The 20669-nt window shown below is 37.8% G+C and overlaps 2 protein-coding genes across 6 annotated transcripts in view; both read right to left on the bottom strand.

Moving 5' to 3' along the window:
- Positions 1–2201: 2201 nt before the first annotated feature.
- Positions 2202–5327, bottom strand: ttc32 (tetratricopeptide repeat domain 32). The gene is made up of 3 exons (XM_064339710.1): positions 5114–5327; positions 4778–4944; positions 2202–2513 (listed from the first exon to the last, which is right to left on the bottom strand). Exons 1-3 carry the CDS (start codon positions 5239–5241, stop codon positions 2386–2388), a joined length of 423 nt encoding a protein of 140 aa, XP_064195780.1. The 5' UTR covers positions 5242–5327; the 3' UTR covers positions 2202–2385.
- A 3232-nt stretch (positions 5328–8559) lies between these two features.
- Positions 8560–20669, bottom strand: part of LOC135257205 (matrilin-3-like) — a 13700-nt gene continuing 1590 nt past the window's right edge. Inside the window, exons 2-13 of one of the 5 annotated variants that reach the window (XM_064339704.1) lie at positions 20582–20669; positions 19032–19157; positions 18048–18200; positions 16829–16954; positions 15773–15925; positions 15132–15284; positions 14334–14459; positions 13708–13860; positions 13050–13202; positions 12328–12453; positions 11509–11608; positions 8560–11114 (exon numbers count right to left, since the gene is read on the bottom strand). The exon at positions 20582–20669 is cut by the window's right edge and continues 488 nt beyond it. In XM_064339704.1, coding sequence (XP_064195774.1) covers positions 11057–11114; positions 11509–11608; positions 12328–12453; positions 13050–13202; positions 13708–13860; positions 14334–14459; positions 15132–15284; positions 15773–15925; positions 16829–16954; positions 18048–18200; positions 19032–19157; positions 20582–20669 — 1515 coding nt within the window. In that variant the 3' untranslated portion in view covers positions 8560–11056. The remainder of the gene's footprint in view (positions 11115–11508; positions 11609–12327; positions 12454–13049; positions 13203–13707; positions 13861–14333; positions 14460–15131; positions 15285–15772; positions 15926–16828; positions 16955–18047; positions 18201–19031; positions 19158–20581) is intronic. The other 4 variants (XM_064339706.1, XM_064339705.1, XM_064339707.1 and 1 more) reach the window with 4 other exon arrangements.

The following is a 20669-nucleotide window of genomic DNA, read 5'->3' as shown; positions in this document are numbered from 1 at the left end:
TCAGGCTTCAAGTATGAAGCTGCAAGGCACTTTCCGCTACATTTTCCAGAAACTTTGCACCAATTCTAAGATGTGTTGTCTATTGGTTTCCCAAAATCAACTCGGCAACCCATATCACTGCTGAAGAGGCCAAGTCCTTTGACTCCATTTCTACAGCGGTGAACTGCAAAAATGGGACTATCCTATCCCTCTTCTAAATTACTACAAATCTGTTGCATGCTATTGATGGTAAATGGACTGCTTTTATCCAAAGCGCTTTACAATTGATGCCTCTCATTCTCACACACACACACACACCACCACACACACACACACACCCACACACACACCACACACACACACACACACACCACACCCACCACCACAACACCACACACACACACACACACACACACACAGTCAAACACCAACGGTGAAAGGCTGCCATGCAAGGTACCAATCGGCTCATTGGGAGCAGTTTGGGGTTAGGTGTCTTGCTCAGGGACATGCCCAGGGCTGCCAGACAACCGCTCTTACCTCCTGAGCTGTCACCCCTTACTGACCTTACTACCCTAATTTTACTTTCTAATAAAGTGGCTACCACATTTTAACAACTTATAACAATTACAAGCAAATTTTTTTATTTGTCCCAGACAGCAGCAGTTGGTGAGCTGAAAATTGGGGTGGGAAACTTTCCTTAAAACTGATTATTGGTCTCAAGCTGTCTTCCTTTTAACAAGCATGTCAATTTCACTGATCAACTGGCACGTAACACAACTTCATGTTAAGGAGGCTGAATGATAAATTCAGTTTAGACGAATCTAAATTGTTTTAAGTGTGTGCAGACAGCATGTTAATTTTGTAAAGCACAAGAATGTCTATGCTCATTTAAAATTCCAATTTAGAAAATCCATTTTAATCGCCAAGTACACTTGAGTACTGAGTGTGAAGAAGGAAGTCTACATGTATCCACAAATGTTGTATTTAGAGAATTAATTTCTGTATTGATAATCAGGGAAAATGACTGCAAACAGGTTGAGACCAGTCAGTTTAAGGTGATTATTTCTGCCCCACCAACTTTCAGTACACCAACTGCCACTAGGTCCTAGGAAGGAATGACTCATAAATGTTCAGCAAAGGTCTTGAACCAAGATTTATTTGTGTACAGCCTAGCTATAACATGCAGCCAGGTCACCATAATCACCATACATCTCTAGAAAAAAATGAGATCACATCAGATTTTTCAGTTTATGGCTTGTGTGTAAAATCTAAGTTTTGATATTCTTAAACCAGAGGGTCCTCAAACTTATCCAGAAAGGGCCAGTGTGGGTGTAGACTTTCATTCCAACCAAGCAATTACACACCTGATTCTGCTAATCAACCACATGCTCAGGACCTTTATTAGTAGAATCAGGTGTGTTACTGCTTGGTTGGAACAAAAGTCTGTACCCACACTGGCCCTTTCCGATTAAGATTGAGGGCCCCTGTCTTAAACTATTGACCACAAAGGATTTTGATTCCAAATACAAATATTGTCATTTTCTGCAAATGTTCTGAGTGACAACTGGTCAAAATACTACACATTGTGTTATATGCTGAATAAAGGAAACTACATTTTATACCCATAAATAAAATGTCTTTGATTAGAAAGGGTTCAACCATCAATATTTGCAGGAAATCAATTTTTTTTAAACATGGGGTGGTCTTATTTTTTTCCCTGAGCTGTATGTTGTATGCCTATACAAAAGAATGAATGTGAGAAAGTAAGATGTATATTTCTTTTATTCCTAGAAAGTGTAATGTTCAATTGTATCTGTAGATCTGTCCCATCACTTTAACTTCATCACTGTCAGAGAGTGCAGAGTGGTACTTTTATACCATGGAAGTTCACTGCATTCCAACAGCTAAGCTGTGTGCCCATTGTGCTGGAGTAGAGTCTTTCCTGCACTGCTGGTGCAAGTTGACAAGGGGGACACAGCTGTCCAAATGAAGTGTGTTTGCCCAAAGATAGAGAGGAAATCCTGCCAAATTGGATCATCCTTCCCTGGGTAATGCCTATTACCAGTTTTCACCTTCTGTCTCCAAACAGCATACTGGCACCAAGCATGGTAATTATCATTTCATGCGCTTACAATGATGCTCTATTCGCCAGCAGTTATTATTATCTTGCTAGGCACTCGCACCCCAGACGGCAAGACTGGCTGCATTATCGCGACCCTATGGCATGTCACAACCAAGGACTGGTGCTTCCGACAGATCGGCCACCTAGGAAATAAAATTAAACTAATTTCTGATAATTTCCTTTGTTTTAAAGCATTTTTTTTGCACTATGTTGATGAAGCACGCATTTCTGAAAGTGTTCACTTGTTCAGCATGTACCCCAACACATGGCTAATATCTTTCACTTCAATACCCTCTGCTTATCCTATGTTCTCTGTCAATTTTGGTCTGCTTTAAACTGAGTTTTGCATCTTCAAAAGCAGGATTCAGATCCAGGGTCTTCCGGAAGTCTTCCTCTGCTTCTTGGAAGAATCCTGTGAATGTAACAAACACATATTCCAGTTTGTTCCAACTTATTTCACTGTTTTAAAAAGTGTTCCTTTTGAAAAAAACACATGGGTAATGGAAAAGCTCATCAATCAATTTTTAGTTTGATTTTGAGTTGACTATCTAATGTTCCATTTTTTGAGTGTCAACATTTGCTCATCTTTATCCTGGGGACCACACTGCATATGCTACAGTAGCTTTTTGATCATATCTATTCAGCAGTTAGCCTAAGTGGAAACTGACTCTTTTTTGGCTGGACCGCAACAGCAAATGTCTGTGACTGAGTGATGAAGTTACACCATTGGTCGGCCGAGTTATGAAGTTACACCATTGGTCAACCGGATCGCATGTGTTAGGCCCAGCCATATACTAGATTTTAACCTGGTTTTGTTTTTGTTTTTTTACATCGAATAGGTTATTTGCATTAGGGTAAGTATTCTGTTAAATATGTTATTGGTGTTAATATGAACCAGTGGTTCCCAAACTCGGTTGCACAATTGCAATCCCTGAATTTGAACAACCTTTTCATTTATCTTACTTAGGTGCTTTTCATGTTTAGAGGAATTATTTACCCTCTTAAACCACATTATGTCAGAAATAGCTATGCATGCCATGTAAAATAAAATTCCTATGCTCATTTTGTGCTTATTGCACTATATTGCAAACAATTACATAAAAGGTAACCAATGTTTTTGATCAAATGAATGGCTGAGGTTAATCAATAGACCAGCAATTATGTTGCTGAACATGTGTTTAATTTCTTTTTAATTTTTTTCCTCAAACATAATAATACAATGCAGGTTTGCCTCATTATCATTTGCTTTGCCTTTGAATTCTTTGTTATCGTACAGATGGTTAGTTTTAGTGGCCAGGTGTCCACACTTTCCCCAATTACTGATTCACTTTAATCTTTAATTTGATCAGATAAAATAATTTACTTCTTTCTTGCAACATAGCATAATGAGCACAATATGAACATGCAAATTTTAGTCTTCATGGCATGCAAAGCTATTTTTGACAATGTGGCTTGAGAGGATAAATAATCCCTCTAAACATGAAAAGTACCTAATTAAGAAAAATTAACTACTTGTCAAAATTCTGGGATCGCAATTGTGGTTGGAATCAAAACCAGCATAAACCGGGGTGAGGAGGGGGCAGGACCGAGTTTAGGAACCAATAATATACAAAATGTTAGGTTTATTTAACCCATTTTGGGCCATACGTAGGCTTCTTCCAATTAAGTTTCAATAGTAATAAAATTGTTCAGGCTATTTACTAACCAAAAAGCTAATTTATGTTATTGGAGTTTTTAGATAAAAAGGTTGAAGAGACACAAAATTTATTTGGAAAAAAGTTGTTTCAACAACTGCCAGGTGAACATTTAAAACAAGGTGATAATTTAAAACCAGCAATAGATTAATCAAACCACAATAGGCAGATAACGTTAAGTGTGGATGCAGAGAAGAAGAATCGGGACCGATAACAATACATTTCTGCGAGGAAAATGTAATTTTATTGGGTCATATTGGCCAACAGATCAACAGCATCACCTACAGGTATAGGTGGGGATCTCCATTTGATCTTGTTTTAGTTCAGTTCTTGTAAAGATTTCTAACGTAGCTGGTCTACTTCTTAAACAGTCATTCCCAACCCTGTTCCTGGAGATATACCATCCTGCAGATTTTCATTTCAGCTCTAATCTGGCACACTTGACCATACTATAGAAGCTCATTGAGATCTCTTGCTGTTGAATAAGGTGTGCATGCAAGGTGAAAACTTACGGCACGGTAGATTTTACATAACATGGATTAGTAACCACTATTTAAAGTTTAAAGTTCTAACACAGATTGTGGTTTCTAAAGCACGAACAATATTTTAAACGACAATTAGAAAACGCTATATTCATGAAATATTCTTATTTAGGCAGTGAAGTCCTTACGATAATTTAGTCATCTTGCTATACGCACCTGGAATGTTTACATGGATGCAGTATCTAGTGAAAACCTTCTAGGCCAATATAGCCGCTTGCATGGCAACATTCAAAGTAGCAGCCTACCCAATTAACCGCATACAGTTCGTTGAACCTAGCCTACTCATAACTTCATACAGTACTGGAAACATGCATCCCATCCTGGCAGTTTAAAAAAAATGTTGCTTTACGTATATCTAATTAGCGAGCGAGTGTAACAAACTTGTTGTTGATGTAAGGAAAATTTTAAAGTTCTTTTATAACTACCCAAAATGTCATTACCTAGCCTGTAACGTATAAGGCCTCTATTGTAGAACGGGACTTCGAAGCGGCTATTCGCCTGAATAGCGAGAGTGTAGTCCTCCATTGCTTCGTAGAAATCAACCCTCTTGTACTTGATTTGCCCACGGTTGTTAAAGGCGATAGCAAGGTCATGTGCGTCACATTTTCTAGAATAGAACACCACAACGTTATTGTGATTTCGACAGTTAAAAGCCACAAAATTGCACAATTGTGTCAGGCTAGCATAGTCGATGTCCAGTGGGCTAAGCTAGTAAAAACTAACTTGCGTGCAAACTTAGCTAGCCATGAAGCAACTACCTAACTAATGTTGTCTACCTTGTTTGACAAGATGTGATGAACTCTGTATATAAATCCTCGGCCTTATTAAAGTTGTTGTTATTAAACTCTATATGAGCTTGCTCTAAAACACGCAAACAATCGTTTTCCATTTGAGCTGATTCCATATCGATAAGCAGTTCTGTATTTTCCGTGTCTAAATCATGATCGCAGAAGCAACCTTTTATTTTAGCAGGGAAACTTTGCGAATAAAAACCGGAAACCCGAAAGACAAAAGTACGGTGGCTCTGAAGTGCAAAACACAAATACAAAAAGAAAAACGCTAATACAAAAACGTGCAGCTCTAAAGTGCAGATAGAGGCACTGAAGAGCAAAACGCAAAAACAAATGATTCAAACAACAGTAATTAATTTTAAAAAACGGTAATAATTTGATGTTGTGCGGATTTTATTTACTCTTTTAAAATATATACTAGTACTATCGCCACCTTCTGGTAAAATAAAGACAGCAACGATGGAGTTTGAATGGGTGTTTTTTGTTTTTGTTTTTGTTTTTTACCATCTGATGAAAGCAAATTCATTTAGAAATGTGATTAACATAAGAAAAATATTTATACGTAAAGATGATGAATAATTTATTTTTTGTTTTATTTACCGTATGTTAGATTTCTCCCTGTTCATTATGCCAGTATATTTTCATTTTATTGGAAAATGATTAAATGAATAAAGATATTGATTAAATTTACACTTTTATCCATTGTGACGTACGTGTGAATGCATATAGTATAATATTTTTCAGTACATATCATCCCCGGGATCAAACTCACTGTCATGGTTCTGTGTTTCTGTCTCTGTTTTTCCTTGTTGGGCCGCCAGATGGCGGCACTTCTGTTTTGTGTCCTGCTCGTTCCCCTGTTAATTGTATTATTGCTTTCAATTATTCTATCATTGTTCCCACCTGTGTCTTGTTATCCCCCCCTTTTCTGGTTTGATTGTTTGATAAGTTTTTTGTCCGCTTGACTCCGGTGCTGGTTCCTTGTGTTTGTTCCTGACATATGTATCTGTCCACTTTTTGTCCTGCTTGCATTTCGTTTGTGTTTCTGCCTATGTGTTCCGCCTGCTTGTGTTCCATTTGTCTGTGTTCCGTCTGCTTGTGTGCCCTCGTTATGTGTTCCCAGTGTTTTGACTTTTTGAGTTTCTATGCTTGTATTTTTGAGTTTTCATTTGTTATTGCCCCTCGTGGCCTTTTGTTTGTTCCAGTTTGTTTTTTTTGTAATAGTAAAGTCTTTGTTTCATTTACCTTTGAGTCTCCTTTATACTCTGCGCTTGGGTCCAACCCGTAAAAACCCTGACACTCACAACTCTTTCCGTTATTGCGGCATTTTCTACCAACTGCAATAACATTAATAGAGCAACAATAAAATAACTCTGCATTACTTTTCCAGCATCAGAAAAAGGGGCATCGACCTCTTAAGTAACAAAATACAGCTTACATATGCATGCTCTCTTATCGTTAGTTAAATTGCACAAGAGTTTAATTCATGAAAAGCCATAAGGAAGTAGGAGTAAAATTCTGTCTTTTTTTTCAACAGTTTTTATATTTATCGTGGTGGTCTTCAAGAATTAACACTTCACATGCTTATATTATACACCATGAAACTTGAGTCACTATGGTAGCACGCTGTCTTGTCATTCCCCATATTCTCCCATGTGCCAGTGTTCAGTACTGTTTTCTTCGGCAGATCCATATCTCACATAATCAGGCTGTGGCATGTGCTTCCATGTGCACGTGATATGGTTTCCACAAAATATTTGTCAGTTGTATTGCTGGCACATCTGTCCTGTGCCTGAACCCCCCCCCCCCACCCCCCGCCCCATCACACACCTTGACTCTTAGGCAGGAAAGAAGGCAAAGAGTCAGAGTTCATTTTTTTCAAAAGTCCAAAATTTCGTAGTGTGCTGTGAAAATTAACACAGAGGGCCCAAGTCCCGGCCAGGAGCAGAGTGAACGAGCATCAATCTGCCCACCACATCCAAAACAACACCATAAATTTCCAGTCTTGTCAAATGAACCGTTAGATGAACCAAGGGCTTCTGAGACTTAAGAAAAGGCACTTTTGTCAGCAAAATTCAGCACTACTAGAAGCATGCTTAATACACTCACCAGACACTTTATTAGGTACATCCACTGGGTTGAACCCCCTTTTGCCTGCAGAACAGCCTGAATTCTTTGTAGCATGGATTCAACAAGGTGCTGGAAACATTCCTTAGGGAATTTGGCCCATCGCTGACTTGAAAGCATTACACAGTTCCTGCAGATTTTTCAGCCACACATTAATGCTGTGAACTTCCTGTTCCACCTCACCCCAAAGGTGTTCTATTGGATTAAGATCTGGGGGACTGTGCAGGCCATTGGAATAAACTGAAATGACTGTCATGTCTGAGGGACCAGCTTGAGATGATGTGTGCTGTGTGACATGGTGCATCAATCTGCTGGAAGTATCCACTGGAACAAGGGTAGACTGTGGTCATAAAGAGATGCACATGGTCAGCAACAATGTTTAGGTATGCTGTGGCATTCTTCCTGGAACAACATTTGTATTAACCAATCATTGCCCTCTGATGACATCAGTGTGTGCCGCTTACCCAGAGTCATTTCAAAATTCTCCAATACTCCCTGCTTTCCAGAGAGATAAGCTATTGTGTGCCACCCCATTTTAGTTCATAGAACTGAACAAAAGTGACCAATAGGATGCAAATTCGTCATATGAATATAACAAAAATCTGACTATACATATAAAAAATCCTCTGTGATTCTTGAAGTTGGGGATAATCTGTATTTAAGGCATGCTTGTGCTGTGGAATCTCCCCATGATCCCTGTTACATATTGTGTAAATGTAAGTGAACTTGATGGTGTGTCTAGACAGAGACTGCAAGACCTTGCCAAACCATGCTGTGGAAAGACAGATAGCTGTTTTTTTTTACTGAAACCGTCCGCAGAAACGGTGCTGGCAGAATATTGGCTCTTGGCCTGGCCCACTTGAGAAATGATCAATCATCCCTTATTAACACAGCAAAGAACACTGCTCGCAGCGTCGCAGTGGGTGGTTTCTGTGTCAACAAAAAATTTTCACATTGGAATAGCAGACAGACATATAGTATCTAGACCTGGGTCAAATATGTATTTGTTGGATTCAAAGACTTTTCTACCCTTTACCAATCTTGTCTGGCATATTGGAACTAATGAAATATTCTCAAAAGGTGCAAACCCTACATTATGGTCATATTGGCAGGCTCAATTACACCAGGCAAGATCAATAGAGCACAGAAAAAATCCTAAACAAGAACGTATTCGACTCAGGTCTGAAAGTATCATAATGTCAAATACAGGTGTGAGAGAACTGCAGTGAAGGACCAACATGAGATTGATTGAGGGCAAATCAATTCTGAAAGAATGTGTAAAGCATTCAGGTACAATGCACGTATGGAGGTTACAAGATTAGTGTTGATTTATTTGTAATGGCACATTGTTACAAAAGTATTCCTCTGGCAAAGGTAGAATCCATTATGACTATTTAAGATAATGAGAAAATGTTTGCCAGTCTGATGTACTCATTTTAAATAGATTCGGTAGTTGACTGAATTAAAGGGAAGCTTACAATTTCACTTTCATGGTAGTCAGATGAAGAAAAGATAAAACAAGCCCTGAGACTTATTTATGTCCTTCAGAATTTCCTTGCAACGAATTCAGGGACATACACCGTAGCCAGCAATGCAGAACTTGCATATCACTGAGAGAAAAATTGGTACAGTGACTTTGAGGCAGCAAAGCATTCTTCCCTTTTATGTGCCGATGAAAGCTTTCACTGTTGCCATAGGACTCAGAAGAGACAAGGCAGCCCTTTGGAAAAAATGATAATACAAACAGCACTGCGAGGCCTGAGTGTTTGCCTGTCTGCAATGACAGGGAGTGTCAAATGTTTCACTTCTTGGTGAAGGAAGCTGGTCCTGCAGTGATGATATTATGTACAGCCGTGTCTATGCCTGTATCTACCAGTATCAAATAAGAGAATATTATACAAAATGGATGAATTTCACACTTTGTGACTGGAAAAAATTTAAACCAGCTGTTACATCCATCTGTACCATTCACCAGTAAAAAGTAATCATTTTGAACCTAAAATAGTCATTTTGGAAATCTAAATAAGTGTGCATGAGACCAGAAAGACTTCAGAATTAGTAGGTGTGTCTCAGCAAAGGGAATGTTCTCTGTAATGGTTTACATTCATGAGATTGTTGTCTTCTTATTTATGATCCATCTTCATTAATTGGGTTAATGAAGGATTACTGTACTTTGTCCTGAAGAAGTAGAGCATCTCTGGTGTTCAAATATACCCTTAAACAGCTCATCTGAATACTTTTGTAATTCTAGCTCTGCACATAAATGAATTGGACATGGCTATGCTATGATAAAACTGCTTTAAAATGTATGTTTCTTATCTCACTCTTAAACATTCAACTAAATTGCATTGTGAGACTGGCTTAAGGTCTTGCCAAAGTAGTTAAATTCTAAACATTCAGAATATTTTGCCAACATAGCTCTTCTTTTTGCATCACTTATTTTTATGCTTGTGTTTGTTTCTGACAGTGCCATTGATAAAAATGCCTATGGGACGTACTGAATATTATATTGGATATCTGAACAGGAAAACACCCAACCTGATTGTATGTGTTGTCTTTGCTGTTTTAATTCGTTTTTAGCTATGTTAAACCTTGTTTTCAGTCATAGACTTGTATTGAAAAATAGGTTATATATTCTCTTTTCTCTGTGCATGCATTCAGATGAAGGCCTCAAATAACATAGAAATATAAATGCATCTTAGTTATGATGATGTAACTAAGTAAAACAAAATATTTCTAAGTACATTGCACCCACTTTGTTGGAAAGAAAAACTGAACTTCAAATTTCATAAATTACACCAAACTATGGTGTGATAAGTATAGACTTTCAACATTATACTAAGCTTTTGAAACAACGGCAAGAAACAGATAAAGTTAAAAAGGCAGACGCATATCTGTGTATGTCTGTGCAACTGAATATATATATATATATATATATATATATGAATATTAATACTTGTATGTAAGGTGAACAAAGTGGAGCATCTTGCTGTAGTGAATGGTTTTTGTTGTGATTGTTGTTCTTTTGCAACTAATTGCCAACATGTGAATATATGCTAAGTGAATCTATTATAATAATCCATGTTATCTGAATATTGATAAAAATGAAATCCTACTGTGATTTCACTTCTATGTTAGCATAACATAGAAATGATATTAGACCCCTCAGTATGTATTCAAGATTTGTATTTTGCTTCACATTGTTTGCATCAGCACTTTAGTGATGTTACATATATACAAGCTGATCTGGGGATGGTTTTAACCAGATCTGGCACCATTACTCATATAAATAAAGTAAATGTACTTATGTTTTTTGGATTCTGCTCTGGACGAGAGCATGTGCTAAATGAATATGTAATGTAATAAAATAATATCTTATTGATACAGATATTCTCCAGCGATTGTTTATTATCACACAATACAATGTTAATAAAAATAGAATACATTTTACATATACAAAACACAGCACATCGAGGCTGACACTTCCCACGTTTTCCTCTAACTGTATTGCTTGTGTAATTAGCACCTCTTTTATACTCCTGCAAAAATTAAATAGGATGGCATGTCAATAAAAACCTCACACCACCACCAACATCATGAGTTGTGGCATTGATATTTCATAGGAGTTGTTGATATCAGTCTGCTGATGCAATAGAGAATGCAGTCCTATAATACGCGTACAGTACATAGCTATAGTGATTGGTTTAAAGGTGTAGCATGGCAGCAGATTACGTAATAGACGGAATCAGGTTTGCTTGGTGATACTGGTTCCCCCAGGGAAAACACCAGCTATCTCTTCTTTTAGAAATTACGCATTCCGCTCTCAATCTGGTCAACTCTCCTTGTGATGTCATCTAGTAGAAGAACTGTCAAGGAAGACTCACGTCTGTGTAATAACAAATACAGGATGATATACTACCTCTACAATGGAGCTAAAGATTTAAGTAGTCAATGTGTTTTGCTGGGGTTTTCTCCACCGTATGCACAAGCCATTCTTTATTTGATATCCTTCATATATAACAATTTGCACAGATGTTTGAAAATATAGCCATTTGCAAAATAGCCTAGTTAACGTAAAACTGTATTTTTGTGTGTGTGTGTGTGTGTGTGTGTATAATGCCTGAAACAACATGCTTGAATGGCAGTAGGTTAATGTAGCCAAAGACCCTCAAACTAACCAGTCTGTCAGATGCATTGATTGATCATGTCCGTTGTGGTGATTGAGGATGTGTTTGAGAGCCGAAAGGATATGTCTGCCAGTCAGGTCCCGGAGAGAGGACTGCACTGCTCTCTGGAAGGCCAGCTGAGCCTCGCACTTGCAAGGGTCTACTGACAGCTCCGCCCTTACCTCTTCTGGAAAAATGGAAAAAATGTTCCCCGTTAACTTCTGTCATAGAGCAACACAGAGATCCTGCCTGTCCTGCTCATTTCCCATAACCCCCTACTGTATTTCTATTATGACACCTGTGGAGGGCTCTCTGCATAACCAACACATTAACTGTCCCCTAATATCAGATCTCATGTATGCTCTTTGAAATAAGCAGAGTGCAGAAGCTTTTCCATAACTGAAAAAGTCAATTTGATCCCTCAGTAAAACCAGGAGTCAAATGAGAGTCTGGGGTGTTTACAGTCAAGCATTTGTTTCATGAAATAAAACACAAAATCAGTAACATGTCCATACCATAATTAAATAAATTGTCTGTACACAACACACCAGTGCAGTGCTACAATTGAGTGCACACAATTACAGGCATGGTGTGCTGGGACAGCCCTACCAAAGGCCAGATTCAATATAGCCAATTTACATTGCTTGGACTATGTATAAAAATTGCTGTAATTTCCACATGGTGAAACCAAACCAAAATTGTTTGATTACACATCTAAATTGTGAAATTCAGAGCCAAATCAAGAAAAAGAAAGTCTGTTCCCAAACATGGAGAATATGGCAATATATTATAAAGTTCACTCACTCTCAACAATATTATTAATGAACAATCAATGAAATATAAGATGAAGCACAAATAACCAGATACACCCCTCCCCCCACCCTCCAGCAGCAGGTGAGCTCTTACTTTTCTTGGAACAAGTTTTCATGTCCTCGTTCAAAACAAAGCCCTCCCGACACTTGCAATAATATGAGGCATTGCTGTTGACGCATATATGCTCGCAGTCATGTCCCACGGCACAGGGGTCCAGACCTGGAAAAGCAGGGGCAGAGGATCGCCTTGGGGTGGTAAAAACCATTAAGCTTTGGCAAGCCAGATTGGCACATGTAAACTGACTGACTCAAAAGAATGAAATAAAATACGGGGAACCTAGGATTGTTTTCTGGAAGATGGTCAATCTTGATTAAGATTGACAGTGCTTTTCTAGTTACAGTGTACTGTAAAAAGCCTTTACATTGAATTATTAGTAACCTGAACCCAGATAGAGAAAGTGCTCAAAAAGACACACCAAATGTGATGTTGGTACAAATTCAATAATCGATTAGATAAACTAAAATAAATAAAATAAATTGTCACTTTTTATAATTAAAAAAAAAGTTGATTATTCTCATCAAGCTTTTAAGACAACCACACAGAGAAATCAAACACATTTATAAAAAATAAAGAAAATGATTCTATTCAGATGGAATGAAAATATTTATGCTTGGTGGTATTGCATTAAATGAATCATGGGACTAGATAGTATCAACTTGCTGTTTGATACTGCATGTTCTAGTCAGCACAAAGTAGGCAAAGCATTCTAAATGCTTAGTTGTGTAAAGCACTCATGTCTGCATGCATTATCTTACTTTGCTTGGAACAAGATTTCATGTCCTCGCTCAAGACAAAGCCCTCCCAACACCTGCAGTAATAGTCGCCGTTGGCGTTCACACAAATATGTTCACAGTCATGTCCCAGAGCACAGGAGTCACGACCTGTAGCAAGTAAGGCCCGAGACCTGCCTTGGGGCGGTTGGGGAGAGAGAAGAAGCCATCAAGCAAGCAGGATTAGTACACTTACAGTACATGACTCAGCTTGGATTGTTTGATGAAATATTTCAAAACTGAAATATATATATTTTTTGTAATGACTTTAGTTTCAATTATTTCAAAACCAAACTTAGAGTAAGTGTTTAGCTGAATAAAGGCCCACCAAACACATTCAAAGTAAAGCAAACAATCCTTGATGGGGAAACATTCCAAAGCACTTGAAACACTGATGTTGCCATTGGTTGGAGCTGAACATGTTGCATACTTACTTGACTACTCGCCAAACTAAGTATGGGCAGTCTAGAGCGTCTGTTGCACAGATCCAGCAATATCATTCATATTACATTGATCAAACAATGCAGTGGGTTATGGGTTATAAACAAATCCATGCAAAGAATAGATCCATGAATCTGCATGGCGTGATTCTCTTGCCACCCCTCCCCTGATGTTATTACTATGGCAACATGCAACATCTTACTTTGCTTAGAACAAGTTTTCATGTCCTCATTCAAGTCAAAGCCCTCCAGACACCTGCAGTAATAGTCGCCATTGTCGTTCACACAAATATGCTCACAGTCATGTCCCAGAGCACAGGAGTCACGACCTGTAACAAGTAAGGCTCGAGACCCACCTTGGGGAGAGAGCAGAAGCCATCAAGCAGGATTAGTACACTTACAGTACATGACTCAGCTTGTGTTGTTCAATGAAATATTTCAAAACTGAAATATACATTTGTTGCTATGATTTTAGTTTCAATTATTTGAAAACCAAATCAGAGAAAGTGTTTGGCTGAAAACAGTCCTACCAAACACATTCAAAATAGTCAACAATCCTTGATGGGAACACATTTCAAGGCCCTTCAAACAACAGATTTGCTATTGTTTGGAGTTCAACATGTTGCATAGAAAGCCTACTAGCCATACTAAGTATGAGCAGACTACAGCGACTGTTGCACTGATCCATTAATTTTTATTTCTGTTACATGGATCAATCAATGCAAGAGTCATTGTGGAATATAAACCTATACACATAAAGAAAGGTTTCTTAACCCCCCCCCCCCCCCACCCCCCATTATCCATTGTTTTTACTATGGCAACATCTTACTTTGCTTAGAACATGATTTCATGTCCTCGTTCAAGACAAAGCCCTCCAGACACCTGCAGTAATAGTCGTCATTGTTGTTCACACAAATATGCTCACAGTCATGTCCCAGAGCACAGGAGTCACGACCTGTAACAAGTAAGGTCAGAGAGTTGCTTTGGGGACATTACAGAGGGACACAGGGAGCAGAAACTATTACCGTAGATTTTTCAATACAACTGAAATCAAAAAACTGTTTTTGTTATGATTTTGGTTTCAATTATTTGAAAAATAAAGTCAGTGAAAGTTATTAGTTGCATATACCAAACACACTCCAAGTATGGTATACAATCTGTGATGGGCCCTGTACTTCTAAAGCCCTTGAAAAAATTAAAACCCTTTATGGATTTTTACCCTTTAGTATTGAATCCAAACAACTTGTTCATTCCAATTCAACACGTTGTTCTAAGCATTATTGATTCTGATAATGACAATCAGCACAGCAATCAGCAGCTGAAAACAAGTTAAAGGCAGAAAAATAGGAGACAAAAGTCAGAAACACTTAATTTGATATGGTTTGGAGTTGTACATGTTGCATAGTAAGTCTGCTAGCCGTACTTATTATGAGCGTTGTACAGGGACTGTTACCCTGATCCATTAATATTTATTTATGTTGCATGGATCAATCAATGCAAGAGTCATTGTGGATTATAAACCTAGTCACATAAAGAAAGATCCGCAAATCTGTGTGACAATCCCCCCCCCCCCACACACACATACACACATCCAATATTTTTACTATGGCAATATGCAACATCTTACTTTGCATAGAACAAGATTTCATGTCCTCGTTCAAGACAAAGCCCTCCCAACACCTGCAGTAATAGTCGCCGTTGTCGTTCACACAAATATGCTCACAGTCATGTCCCAGAGCACAGGAGTCATGACCTGTAACAAGTAAGGCTCGAGACCCGCCTTGGGGAGAGAGCAGAAGCCATCAAGCAGGATTAGTACACTTACAGTACATGACTCAGCTTGTGTTGTTCAATGAAATATTTCAAAACTGAAATATACATTTGTTGCTATGATTTTAGTTTCAATTATTTGAAAACCACATCAGAGAAAGTGTTTGGCTGAAAACAGTCCTACCAAACACATTCAAAATAGTCAACAATCCTTGATGGGAGCACATTTTATGGCCCTTCAAACGACAGAGTTGCTATTGTTTGGAGTTCAACATGTTGCATAGGAAGCCTACTAGCCATACTAAGTATGCGCAGACTACAGCGACTGTTGCACTGATCCATTAATTGTTATTTCTGTTACATGGATCAATCAATGCAAGAGTCATTGTGGGTTATAAACCTATCTACCTAACGAAAGATCCATTAATCTGCACAGGGTGATTCTAAAGTAGCCCCACCCATCCAATGTTATTACTATGGCAATATGCAACATCTTACTTTGCTTGGAACAAGTTTTCATGTCCTCATTCAAGACAAAGCCATCCCAACACCTGCAGTAAAAGCCACCGTTGTCGTTCACACAAATATGCTCACAGTCATGTCCCAGAGCACATGAGTCCAGACCTGGAACAGGTAAGGCTTGAGACCCGCCTTGTGGAGAGAGCAGAAGCCATCAAGTAGGATTAGTACACTTACAGTACATGACTCAGCTTGGGTTGTTCAATGAAATATTTCAAAACTGAAATATTATTTCATTGCTATGATTTTGGTTTGAATTATTTGAAAACCAAACTCAGAGAAAGTGTTTGGCTGAATGCAAGCCTACCAAACACACTCAAAGTACAGTAAACGATCTTTCTTGGGAACACATTTTGAAGATGTTTAATCCGCTAAATGTCTATTGCATGGAGTTGAACATGTTGCATAGTAAGTCTTATAGCCATACAACGTATGAGTAGTCTAGAGGGACTCAAGTATTTCAAAACTGACATATATATATATATATATATACATATATATATATGTGTGCCTTGGAGCCATTGGGGAGAGAGACAGGCAAGTAGGATTAGTACACTTGCAGTACATTCAGCCTCTAACTGAATGAAAAAAAAAAATCTAAAGGCCACCTGGATTGTTCTACCAGCGAAAGTGTTTGGTTGAAGCATGCTCGAAGTACAGTAAACAATCATTTATAAAATATCTTTCAATGCCCATGAAAGAATAAAAATTTTCTTGTATTTTTAAAAATATTTTTGATGTGAAACTATCTCAGTTCAGTCCTTCATTTTTTAAAAAACCTACTGAGAAGTGAAATATTTATTTTAAAAGGACATTTCCTTAGTGATTACACCAATTAGACCAGTCAGAGCTTTTGCCAACCATTATGTTTTGGAGGCTACAGCTTCTTGGACCCTGGAATTGCTGCTTTATCTAAAAAAATGTTCTCACAAAAAGTTTGTGTGGGTATATATATATATATATATATATATATACCCACACACATTCCAGACCCCTCCCCCCATGTTATTACTATGGCAACATGCAACATCTTACTTTGCTTGGAACAAGTTTTCATGTCCTCATTCAAGACAAAGCCTTCCCAACACCGGCAGTAATAGTCGTCGATGTTGTTGACACAAATGTGTTCACAATCATGTCCCAGAGCACAGGAGTCACGACCTGTAACAAGTAAGGCCCGAGTGTTGCTTTTGGGACATTGGGGGGGAAGACAGGCAAGTAGGATCAGTACACTTACAGTACATTCAGCCTCTGACTGAATTGGAAAAAAATAAAGAAATCCAAAGTGAGCCTGGATTGTTTTGTGAAAAATATAAATTCTGGAAAATTGTTTGTTGTATTTTGCTTTCATTTCTTTGAAAACAAAATGCAGACAGTTTTATTGGGCTAGCAAAGCATTAATGTTTAAATGGTAATAATTACAATAATTCTCAAAGTATAATCTACAATCAAGTTTACAGCTTTTTTGAATGAACTTTAAATTAATATTTTAATAAAAATAACAACTATTGAATGAACTTTAAAAAAATTATATTAACATAAATGAGCAAACAGGAAGTTGTCATGCCAGAGGGAGAGAGTAATCAGGAGGACGACCACTGAAATTAGAGAGAACGTCATGAAAACTTCCTTTATTCTGTTTAAAAGTTATTTCAAAAACAATTTTAATCTAAAACATAAACTGGGAATTGTCAGGTATTAGATGAGCATTGCTAGCTATTAGCTAGCTAGCATACAGTTCCCTCCAGTATTACTGACATTCTTGATAAAGATGAGCAAAAATGGCTTTATTGTATGTTCAAAATATGTGGAAATATGCTTTGGCACTAATAAAATTGCTATTTAACAAAAGAATCTTTTTTTAAGATTTTTTTATTTCCAACAAACCCACTAGTGGTGCATGTAGTCAAATCGCAAAATTTTGGTCTCATCTGGCCATAATACCTGGTGCCAAATGAATCTCCAATGCTGAACTTTGAATGTAACCAGATGTTTTGGGCATTTTTACACCTATCCTTTTGATCAATTAAATCCTAATTTGTTTTTTTAATTTGCCTCTGAGTAATTGAATTACCTTACAATGATAATTTTCTTATTTTTGCACATACAATACAGCACACTGTCTGTGTTGTTTATTTTATACACACTTTCTTGATCATCTTTATATACAGTGTCTGTTAAAACACAAATAGTTTAAACTCTGAGACAGAGAGAGAGATGCACATGATTACAAAGAATGCATGCAACATCTTACTTTGCTTGGAACAAGTTCTCATGTCCTCGTTCAAGACAAAGCCTTCCCGACACCTGCAGTAGTAATCGCCGTTGTCGTTCACACAAATATGCTCACAGTCATGTCCCAGAGCACAGGAGTCACGACCTGTAACACGTAAGGCCCGAGACCTGCCTTGGGGAGAGAGCAGAAGCCATCAAGCAGGATTAGAAGAAGAAGGCTTTATTTGTCACGTGCACATACATGTACATACAGTGAAATTCGTCCTCTGCATTTAACCCATCCTAATTACTTAGGAGCAGTGGGCAGCCACAGTTCAGCGCCCGGGGACCAACTCCCGTTCCGAGGCTAGTGCCTTGGTCAAGGGCAACTGCGGAAGTACACCCAGGGGCAATTTAGACTCTCCAATTCACCTAACCTGCATGTCTTTAGACTGTGGGAGGAAACCGGAGTGCCCGGAAGAAACCCAAGTGGACACGGGGAGAACCTGCGAACTCCACACAGAAAGGCCCGGGCGGGCGCTCGAACCCAGGGCCTTCTTGCTGTGAGGCAACGGCACTTACACTTACAGTACATGACTCAGCTTGGTTTGTTCAATCAAATATTTCAAAACTGAAATATAATTTCATTGTAATAATTTTGATTTTGAATTATTTGAAAACCAAGCTCATAGAAAGTGTTTGGCTGAATGCAAGCCTACCAAACACACTCAAAGTACAGTAAACCATCTTTCTTGGGAACACATTTTGAAGATGTTGAAACAGATAAATTTATCTTGTATGGAGTTGAACAATAGTAAGTCTACTAGCCATACAATGTATGAGCAGTCTAGAGGGACCTGCACGGATCCATAAATATTTATTTCTTATTACATGGATCTATCAAAGCAACAATCATGGTGATCTGCACAGGGTGATTCGAAGCCCACCCCTCCTGCCCCCCCCCCCCGCCACACACACACACAAACATGCAATGTTATTCCTATTGCAACATGCAACATCTTACTTTGCTTAGAACAAGTTTTCATGTCCTCATTCAAGACAAAGTCCTCCCGACACCTGCAGTAATAGCTGTCGATGCTGTTGATACAAATTTGCTCACAGTCATGTCCCAGAGCACAGGAGTCCACACCTGGAACAAGCAAAGCCTGAGAGTTGCTTAGGTGCCATTGGGGCGTAAGACAGGCAAGTAGGATTAGTACACTTACAGTACATTCAGCCTCTGACTGAATGAAAAAATCAGAGCCCCTGAAAGAACGGATATCACATTTAGATTTTACAAAAATCTTTTGGGCTTAACAAACAACTTGTGAATTACTGTACACATATAAGACAAAACACTCAACACAGGGATGTTAAACACTTTTAGCAACAACACTTGTAACAAAGTATTGTTGTCTGCTTTCTTATCAGTACCAAACTGATACTGAAGAAAATTTAATTTCTATCAATGATGAGTATTGACTGTTAAACTTAGAGAAAGTGTTTGTTCGAATATAACAATCACACTCCAAGTACAGTAAAAAATCATTGATATGGACAACTTTCAATGCTCTTAAAAGAATCAAAATACAATTTTTGATTTTTTTTCTTATTCTTTTGGATAGAATCAGTACAACCTGTTGATTATTTGTTGTAAGACAAGAATCAGCAGAAACACTTGTCATAATTGTGGTTGATGAGAGAACAGATGTAAAGGCATTTTTCATGTTTTGGACAGCAGTAAATAACTGTAGTCATAAATTATGTGAATAGACCGTATTGACACAGCTCTTGCTATTTAAAATCCCTTTAGGATCACATACCTAAGGATGGTGCACCAAACATAATACACTTTCTGAAGACAGATAGAATCTGTTTCTCTCTGACTATACATATATATATATATATATATAGTCAGAGAGGAACAGAGAATGTCATCAAGTCCACATAATTAACCTCACTTAACACTTAACACAAAATGCTATGGTAGGTTTCCTCAGTGAATAGCCTAAATAGCAGGCATTTCTGCATTTTTGTGACTGGGTTGACACAGCCAGGTTGCAAAGTAATTAAAATGCTTTCAGAATTCCCAGTAATAACGATTTTAATATTTATGGCTGTATTTGTTTCATAAAATTTAGTCGTGTACATCTTTCAAAGTACAAAACCAAACAAAAAATGTCAAATTTTAAGTAACGCTCCCTTCAGTTAATTTTTAATGCACCATTATTAGTGAACACTTTTTCCTTTAAAAATAAAACTTTGTGGATGTAAAATACATTATAATGAAAAACACGTTTGAATAAAATCGTCATATTAACAACATTTAGAAATTACAGAAAAAACTATAATTTAAAAAACTATAAAATAATACTCTGGGAATGACGAATTTGGAGTTATCACAAGGTAGTCCTATGTTTTTTTTATGGTTCATATCAGAAAATGAAAAAGAAAATGACCCAAAACTGGCTCCAGGAAACAGATTTGTCCATAATTAGCTATACGGATACCTGTACATGCAGAACAGGACAAAGGAAGAAATATAATTAGTTTCTGTTCAGCTTCAGCTCTTACCACACAGGGTCTCCCGGAACTTTGAGGTCAGCTTCTCTATAACACCGTAGGTTTCGACATAGAAGACGTGATCGTCCAGTGGGTTGCT

This window comes from Anguilla rostrata, chromosome 6 (assembly GCF_018555375.3).
Source record: "Anguilla rostrata isolate EN2019 chromosome 6, ASM1855537v3, whole genome shotgun sequence".
Lineage (NCBI taxonomy): Eukaryota > Metazoa > Chordata > Actinopteri > Anguilliformes > Anguillidae > Anguilla > Anguilla rostrata.
The sequence above is the reverse complement of the archived record's forward strand: the minus strand, read 5'-3'. Positions and strand labels throughout refer to the sequence as shown.